The sequence below is a fragment of the Pleurodeles waltl genome, chromosome 11 (assembly GCF_031143425.1).
Source record: "Pleurodeles waltl isolate 20211129_DDA chromosome 11, aPleWal1.hap1.20221129, whole genome shotgun sequence".
NCBI lineage: Eukaryota > Metazoa > Chordata > Amphibia > Caudata > Salamandridae > Pleurodeles > Pleurodeles waltl.
The window spans coordinates 963,159,911-963,169,545 of NC_090450.1; the positions used below are offsets into that span (position 1 = coordinate 963,159,911).

The following is a 9,635-nucleotide window of genomic DNA, read 5'->3' on the forward strand; positions in this document are numbered from 1 at the left end:
TCCATCTGTCCCTGCATACAGGACAGGTGGTTGTCATTTTGTTATGCTAGTACACATGCTGGACAGATTTATGTGCGTTATAGGTATCGATTGTACACACCTAGATTGTACACATGCAGTTTGACTCTTGTCAAGGCAAGACTGCTTGTTTAAGGATGACAGTATTTATGTTTGTTGGTGACTATGCCTGTCCTACAGCAAGTTGCAACTGTCGCCCCAACCCTCCCGGCTCACAAGCAGCACCTCACCAAAAAACAAACAGTAAAAGGTGATTTGTGGCAGCCTTTACGCATGGACTCAAGAGTGTGACATCTCAGGGAGTGTTGTGGTTAAACGGAGATTATCCCTTTCTCACATTAACAACATGTCTCACTCAAACACAGGCAATATTAAATTTTTAGATGTGGTGTTTTTCATTTGAAAATGGGAAAATTGAAAGTCGACTATACAGGAAAAGTACACCTTGCAACTCCATACTCCACGCCACCAGTGCACATCCCCGACATCAGATAGAGTCTATCCCATATGGGGAAATGATGCGTGCCAGACGAAACTGTAGCAAAGAAACTGATTTTTTACATTGTATTGAAGATATGGAAAATAGATTTAGACAACGTGGCTATCAGCCATATATTCTGAGACGAGCCTGAAACAGAATCATGAGAATTCCCAGGAGTGAAACTTTGAGTTATAAACCTAGACATAGCAGTGAGAATATTCGTTGCATAGTGAATTACACGCAGACTTCTGCCCTGTTACGCCGATGTATGATCAAACATTGGCATATATTATCAGCAGATGTCAATTTGAAGGGCTGCATTTTTGATACCCCACTATTCACATATCAGAAGGGTAAAAGCTTAAAGAGCACCTTATGCCCCAGCTATCCTAATAATAAAAAAACTCAGGAAAATTGGCTCACCATGCGTAATAAAGGTTTCTACAAATGTGGTAATTGCAGAATGTGCAAATGGGCAAGATCTGGAATGTCTACTTTTTGCAACCAGATTGGTGAGGAATTTCAAATTCTTTCCAACATTTCTTGCAATAGTAACTTTATGATATATATGATTGTTTGCAAATGTGGATTGTTTTATGTGGGGAGCACTATTATATCAGTAAAGACAAAAATAAGTGCGCATTACCGGGCCCTGAGACAGGATGATATTTGTTACCCTATTGTAGTACGTATGAGACAATGCCCTAAACAAGGTCTAAAGAAAAGTTTTGAATTTCTTGGTATTAAACATATACATAAGGATCCATGTGGGGGGAACCGGGAACTGTTCCTCAGGAGGTGTAAATGCATCTGGATTTTTAAATTAAGAGCAGTGGAGGATGGTTTGAACACAAACCACGAAAAGGAATATTTTCTGGGAGAATAATCATGATTCCTTACTACGATACAGAATAATGATCATGTATGTACCAACTGTTATATGTGGCAATACTGTTATTTATTTGTGAGAATATCTTAGCTTTTGCATGATATTGTTTGTAAATTATAACTACACTATTCACATGAATTATAATGTTAGATTGTTCAGTCTATCTATATGGGAATAGCATGATTGTTTTGATTGACTATCTTACTGACATAATTTTGTGATAACAATATTTCAGGTCTAGTTATTTCAGACACCGGGGATGGGTATTCATGACACACCGGTGTCAATATTGCCTTCAATAGCTCTCAACTCACTTGTGAAACAACTTAACCACCTGTTGTTTTGTACAAGAGGAGATGGTATTCTTGGGCAATGGGCCTCACACATTCGTGAAATACTGATAATGAGTTTTCTAGTCATGGTTCTCACAGGTGTGGTTGTTTAATTCTGGCTATCTTAGTTTCTATCCTCATTTTGTTGATAAATTTGTAGATACACTTGGTTTGCATGCGCTACGGCTTGATCCAGCCATGGCATGTTTCACATGGAAGTAGGCAAGATACCATGATTATTTCCCTAATGAGATTTTTCTGGGGTAAGGTATAGTTTACACATATTTACTATATTTACCAATATGGCTCCCTGATTACAGTACGGGAGTCACTAGTTACTGGTATTATATGCGTGGATTAATTCACATCAGTCATAAATATTTTCGAGTTAGCACTTAGATAGCTGTAGGAAAATATGGATTTAGCATAGGAAATTATGGAAGAATATAACATATGGGCAATTTGGATACTGGTATGACAGTGATTCCACTATCTCTACTGAGATGGTGCCCATAATGAGGGTTTGGGAGTCCTCTCTCACTTTTTACTTATGAAAATACAGTGTTTTATCATCTCTTCCAAGATGGCGCCCATTAACAGGGATGTTAGTCCTCTTTTACTTTTCACTCACGACGTTTTAAATGCGTGTATCAACATGAGTTTGTGCTCATTTGCTTTCGCGTACACGCCGGCAATGGAGTGAAGTTAAAACTCCTGTTTGATAGTCTCCGTTTCATCACAATAGGTGTACATTTTAGAATTTTATGACAAGACCGGAGGCTCCTATTATGCTTTCTTTTCCTGCTTTATTTTAAATAGCAGCCAAGAGGAAAAGCACCAATCCCAGAGGATTGCAAACAAGCAACCAATGGGATAACGAAACTAAGAACGTTGACCAATCAATGCAGTGCATCACATAAGGTATACCTATCCTGACTGCAGGCAGCCCTCTTTTCTTGCTGCTCGCAGTCAAGATAAGTATATCTTTCATTGCTCCTCATAATATTTGTCTTTACCTTATATATATATTATTTTCCATCTCTATTTATAAGCGTATTATTCTATTTATTGTATTGTGTCCAGCGTGTATCTGTTTTGTTGAATTGTTTAGCGCGTAAACGCTTAATTTTCTTTCAGTCATTTCTGCTCGTGAGGCGCGCTGCCGTGAACGTTCTATCTTGAACGCCGGCTGACGCGACCTCCATTTGGCAGCAGGCTTCAGGAGGACTACATTCCTTTCATTCCGGAGAGCCATCGGATAAAAGCTTTGAAAGCTTTTATTGATTTTTTCAGCTGGTTTCACTTCCTCTTTTCGCTCCGCTTTACAGACACAAGTCAAGAGCTTGAAAGCTCTTATTGACTTTCAATTAGACTCCGGTTGAAACATTAATCAGCCACAAGTTAAAGCTTGAAAGCTTTATTGATTTTTTCAGTTACCCTCCCGTTTATAGAACAATTACAGCTTAGGCTGTTCACTAAGAACCGGCATTTATTCTTTTCAAGGATTTCCCTGATTTTCTCTTGGTGAGTCACACTCCATTAATCTTTAAGCTTTTTATTTACATTTAATCCTTTTAAATACCGTTTTAAATACCTTTTTTCTCTCACTCTCCATAGCTATGGATTTCTCAGATTATTTCAAATCTAATGAAGATTCTGAAGAAGATTTCTCCTATAATTTAAATAACTTCATTCAATCCTCTGTTAAAAAAGCAGTTTCTGCTTCTATGGATAAAATTTCCAAACAAATTCAGTGCACTATGTCCTCATGTTTATCCCAATCACAAAAGGCCCATTCTGCGGGGGAAAGCAGAAAGCGCAAAGCCCCGGAGGCTTCTCAAAGTCAGTCCAACGACTCGTCTGCGCTTATGGTTGGTGAGTCAAACTCACACGGGATAGAGGACAAAGTCCCTCAAAGGCCTCCCAGTTCGGAGGGGAATAAAAATTTGGGTCAAAAATGTAAAAGTAAGTCAAAAAATGTCCCCAAGACCCAAACAATTGTGATTGAGGATATTAAAGATACCGACGACGATGCTGACTCTAATGTCTCCTCGTCAGACATTGAGGACGATAACTACTCTAATTTTTGGATCGGACCTCTCCCTAAAAAATCAAAATTAACTTCATCTAGCCAATCCCATGCCCCCCTCTTAGATTCTGACGGCAACCTCATGTTTGACCCTGGGCTAATCCACCATCCTAATTCTACAGAATGGGTTCCCTCCAATCATGTAGCAAAATATATTTTAGCTAAATTGCGACTTCCTCTAGACAAACAAGTTCGTTCAAGACTACGAGCTGAATGTCCCAGACCTTCTCTCCCGTTACACATTACTGATACCCCTGCCATAGACCCGTCCCTCCTAACATTCTTCTCCAACTTTGGCAAAGACCCACGCAAAGGGGTGGACAGAGCATGGGCTCTATGTCAAGATAAAGTACTGGATCTGGTCGGACCATTATCCCGCATTTTTGATTTAGCTGAATCAGCTAGAACCAATGATGAGTCTATTGACCCAGAAGAACTCTCTCTGGATTCAGAGAGCTTTTTGCTTGTTGGGTAATGCCAACTCAGCCATGACGCATGAACGCCGTAAAGGTCTTCTGCTTAAACTGGACCCTAAACTTGCAAATTTGGCGCCTAAAGATCCAGGAGCTAAAGCCGATGGCTTACTGTTCGGGGACAATTTCATCAAGGAACTAAGTAAATATGTTACCACTTTTGCTTCAATTAACAAAGCCCAACAATCACTTAAAAAGGTTTTTAATTCTCGGGTTTTTGTCAGGGCCGGTAGAGGCAGAAGCCGCTCCACCGACCGCCCTTCCAGAAACCAAGGCTTCAGAGGATCATTTGCTTACCAGCAACAACAGCAACAAGACTTTCATCCCCAGTTCTATCCCCAGCACTCCAGAGGATACAGAGGGAGGAGCCAATGCAGATCCTACAACAATTCAGGTAAACCTTCCTTCTGGCCATCCTTCTGTAGGGGGTCGTCTAAAATTGTTTCTCCACAAATGGATAGAGATTACCTCAGATCCCTGGGTACTCAACACAATCAAAGGTTATTTAATAGAATTTTACGAGATTCCCTATCAAAACTTCCCACTGCTCCATCTCAAATTTTCAAAAGAAATATCAGACTTAATCTCTGCAGAAATACAAGAGCTCCTTCAAAAACAGGCTATTCAACTGGCATTTCCCCTTCCTTCAGGCTTCATAAGCCCACTGTTTTTAGTAATAAGAAAAAACAAGAAAATCAGACCTTTCATCAATCTCAGGCAACTCAATCACTTTGTTGTATACAGACACTTCAAGATGGAAACCATTCTCCATCTACGAGATTCCCTACTGCTCAACGACTGGATGGTCCGTCTAGATCGCAAAGACGCGTACCTAACAGTTCCAGTTCAGTACTCTCACAGAAAGTTTCTGCAATTTCAATGGAATCTCAATACCTATCAATTTACTTGTCTTCCCTTCGGTCTCTCTTCAGCACCTTGGTGTTTCACCAAGCTAATGAAACCTATAGTAGCTCTTCTTCGATCTCAAGGTTTCAGATTAATAATATACTTAGACGATATTCTTCTAATGCATCAAGACATTTCTATTCTGAAGTCCCAACTCGCTTACACCATCTCTCTTCTTTCAGACCTAGGCTTTCTAGTAAATCAGCAGAAGTCAATTTTTACCCCTTCACAGGAGATGGAATTCTTAGGATTCCTGATCAATTCCCCTCAAGGTATCCTTCAACTCCCGATCTAAAAAATAAAACACATCAAATCCGAGATAACCCTATCTTTACAGCAGACTTCTCTCTCCCTCAGGTCTCTTGCAAGAATTGTAGGTCTTCTTTCTTCTTCAATTCAAGCAATCTTTCCAGGTCCTCTTCACTATCGGGCTCTTCAGAGTTTAAAAATTCGTCATCTTCGCAAGGGTCTTGCTTATTCAGATTTCATCCCCCTCGATCTCGAATCCCGTACAGAACTCCAATGGTGGCTGGATCCCCTCGAAGCCTGGAACGGCAGGACCATCTTTGCCTCAGTCCCAGATCTTGTGTTAGAATCCGATGCAAGCCTAACAGGTTGGGGAGCAAGGTGTGGTCACGTATCGACTGGAGGCACATGGTCTCGACAGGAGTCTTCATTGCACATCAATTATTTAGAGATGCTTGCAGGATCCTTTGCAATAAGGACTTTCACCAAAAACAAAGTTTCTTGTTCCGTACTTCTTCGTATGGACAATCTTACAGCGGTAAGATATATAAATCACCTTGGCGGTACTAAATCCAAACCACTAGCAGAACTAGCAAAAAGCTTTTGGGATTTCTGCCTTCACAGAAAAATTTCAGTTCAAGCAGAATACTTTCCAGGTTCTCTCAACTCAGTATCAGGTTGGTTTTCTCGTCACCTTTCAGATTACAGCGACTGGAAACTTCACTCTTCAGTTTTCAACTCTATCCATCACAAATGGGGTCCCTTCCACACAGACCTGTTTGCATCCCGTCTGAACACTCAACTACCTCGTTTCTTCAGCTGGAGACCAGACCCTCATGCGTTAGCGACCGATGCCTTTCTCCAACAGTGGCATCCTGCAACGCACTATGCATTCCCTCCGTTCATAATGATAAACAGAGTCCTCAATCATCTCCGATGACAAAAAGCCACTATAGTCTTAATAGTCCCGTTCTGGCAAGCTCAAGTATGGTTTCCCTCTCTCCTGGAATTAGCCGTCGACTTTCCCGTCCTGCTACCCTCCTTTCCCTCACTACTTCTCAATCCTCAAGGTCTTCCCCACGATCTCATTGTCAACAAAACCCTGTTTCTATCCGCTTGGAAAGTCTCAGGTCTTCATCGTCTTATCCAGGAATTTCACTCAAAGCTTCAGCTTATATCAACAGCTCCTGGGCTCCAGGCACTTCCAAAGCATACAAGTCAGCTTGGTCTATCTGGTCTAGCTGGTGTCTGGGAAAATCATGCGATCCCTTTTCAACAGATCTAACCTTAATAGCTAATTTCCTTGCCTCTCAGGCTAGCGCAGGCAAATCTTACAGAACCATTAATCTATATAGATCAGCATTGTCGCTACATCTTCCTTTTATAAACGGGAAATCAGTAGAAGAACATCCTATGATTTGTCGTCTATTAAAAGGAGTGAAATTTTCCAATCCACCAATTCCCAAATACTCCACCATATGGGACCTCAACCTAGTCCTTCAATTGTTTATCTCTTGGCAAGATAATGACTCCTTATCTCTGAAAATGCTTTCAGCCAAATTAACAATGTTGCTGTGTCTTGTCTCTATAAAACGTTTGTCAGATGTAAGAGTCTTAGATATCTCGGCTCGTCAATTCACTCCGTCTGGTATTCTGTTCAATGTGTCCCGTCGTACCAAAACCAATATTACCTCTGTGTTTTATCCCTTTTTTCCAAATCAACCAAAACTCTGCGTAGGAAACTGTTTAAAGGTTTATGAACAAAAAACGGCCGATCTTAGAACATCTTCTGCTTCCCAACTGTTAATCTCCTTTAGGAAACCTTATAAACCGGTCTCTTCTCCTACCTTGGCTCGTTGGGTCAAATGGGTAATGTCTCTAGCGGGCATTGATACTTCAAAATTTGGCGCCCATTCTGCTAGAGGTGCCATGGCATCAAAAGCCTTTTGGGCTGGTTCAAGATTGGAGGATATTCTAAGATCGGCAGATTGGTCTAATGATTCTACCTTTCGTACATTTTATTGTAAACCTGTTAATTCAGCAACTTCTATTGTAATTGACATGCTTTAAACAAGCATAATAGGAGCCTCCGGTCTTGTCATAAAATGTAGATTTTCCAAGTAGTTTATGATGGAAAGTCTTAATTTTATTAAAGACACGGAGGCGAGTATTATCCCACCACTTATTGTATTAATCTTGTTATCTCCCTCCCTTTCTAGCCAATACCAACGCTTCAACATCCTCCTCAACTTAAGTCAGCGGATGCCTTTCCTTCACGAGGATCTTGTTCACCACGTCTTTCACTAACCTCGGACCTGTACACTCCTAATTTGGACAGAATTCAAGACTTTTTTGCTCTAATTCTAGCAATATGTTTGATTTGTTGTATAGTACCTTTGTTTAAATCTGTTTCTTGACTGTCTCGCAACCGAAAAGAGGGCTGCCTGCAGTCAGGATAGGTATACCTTATGTGATGCACTGCATTGATTGGTCAACGTTCTTAGTTTCGTTATCCCATTGGTTGCTTGTTTGCAATCCTCTGGGATTGGTGCTTTTCCTCTTGGCTGCTATTTAAAATAAAGCAGGAAAAGAAAGCATAATACTCGCCTCCGTGTCTTTAATAAAATTAAGACTTTCCATCATAAACTACTTGGAAAATCTACATTACATGTAATAACGGGTAATAGTAGGTTATGTCTGAATGACAGTGATTTTGCTATCATTCCAGACGATTGTAAAGGGATCGCTTGTGAAGACCGGACTGAGTACGTTTATTATTTGGTTCGGACCAATATCGTTCCGGAAGGCTTTTTGACCACATAATTAGGAACAATTCCATTTACAAACTCATTAAGGTATGCATCTGGGCACAGACACTCCAACTTTGATGGGGTCACTTTTTAAAATCCTCTTTGGTGATAACATTGGAGTTTTGGGCATCTAGGTTTTCTGGTGATCTGGGTGGGTTGGTTTCTTTATTTTTCTTGGTAGTTCTTTCACAAGTGTGTTTTTTGGCAGGCTGTCACACTGGGAATATCCCTCTTCTTTGTTATATTAAGCTAATGGATAGTCATAGCATATATTAAAGAGAATTTTTGTTTATACTTAAGGGTGATATATTTCAATATAAGGATGACTTTTGATATTTTAGATTGGAGTTCACCCGTAATTATTACAACACTTTTTGGTGATGGTGAAGGATTAAACCGTCTATTCTGTCAATTGAACAGATTGTTTATAAATTCATGTTTGTAAATATGGATAATTATATCCTTCGCAGCACTGAGGAAGTTGGTGCGATTATCCTCTCGCGTGACGAAACACGTGTTGGCTGTTGTTTGTTGATTACTGAAATTGGGAACAATTCCATAATAAACAAAAGATTGGATTCAAGCTGCTGACTGTTGATTACACGTATGATGTTATAATCCAATGACAAGAAGAAGATGATTTTGGATATAAGACATGGACATTAATGATTTGTTATTTACACAAGTGTCTTGGATCTCTCTTTTGAATGAAGGAGATGCAGTAAGGTTTCAATATGTTTTATTCAACAAAACTGCAATCTACAATAAGTTGCTTGGGCTGCAATGATTAGGATAATGAATAATGCAAGAAACAGAATGGTCAAGACAAGAGTCATTAATAGAAAGACCACAAACATCTTGCAATGACATGAAATGGCATGGGATGTGAAATATGTCCTAATACCCTAATGTCATGTACCTAATCTCTAACCTAAAAGAGAGCTAGGTGCGTTAAACCTAATCTGCCAATGTCATGTCCATTAGACGAGCCCCCAACCCTCATTACCTTGGAATGAGGTCTCTAGCTCAGACTCCGTAGGAACACAAAGCCTAGGTCAGCGTCAAGGCGACGTGCAGCATCGATAGTAGCAACGGTATCTGGTCGGAATCCATCTGACTATCTGTCTAAGTGAGGTGCATTTATGCAGATCTACTCGGTCCCCTGACGTAGGTCTGTTCCCAAACAATAGGTAACAAGACATGCTTGTGACGGCAATTTATGTAAACAATTCCCTCGAAGGCGTGAAGAGGGAAAGTACCTAATCTGAACACTTACAGTTTGTTTATCTTTGTCACTTGATATTGATGCCTTAGCGCGGTGGCACTGATAATGTGAAACTAAACCACTGGCCTAACTAGAAATAAGGTAGCTATCTTAAAAGATATAATTA

The 9,635-nt window shown here is 40.2% G+C and overlaps 1 protein-coding gene across 1 annotated transcript; it reads left to right on the forward strand.

Moving 5' to 3' along the window:
* The first annotated feature begins 2,699 nt into the window (after positions 1-2,699).
* LOC138266419 (uncharacterized) lies at positions 2,700-8,034 on the forward strand. Its single transcript, XM_069215190.1, has 2 exons — positions 2,700-4,676; positions 7,654-8,034. Exon 1 carries the CDS (start codon positions 3,340-3,342, stop codon positions 4,282-4,284), a length of 945 nt encoding a protein of 314 aa, XP_069071291.1. The 5' UTR covers positions 2,700-3,339; the 3' UTR covers positions 4,285-4,676; positions 7,654-8,034.
* The last annotated feature ends 1,601 nt before the right edge of the window (positions 8,035-9,635 follow it).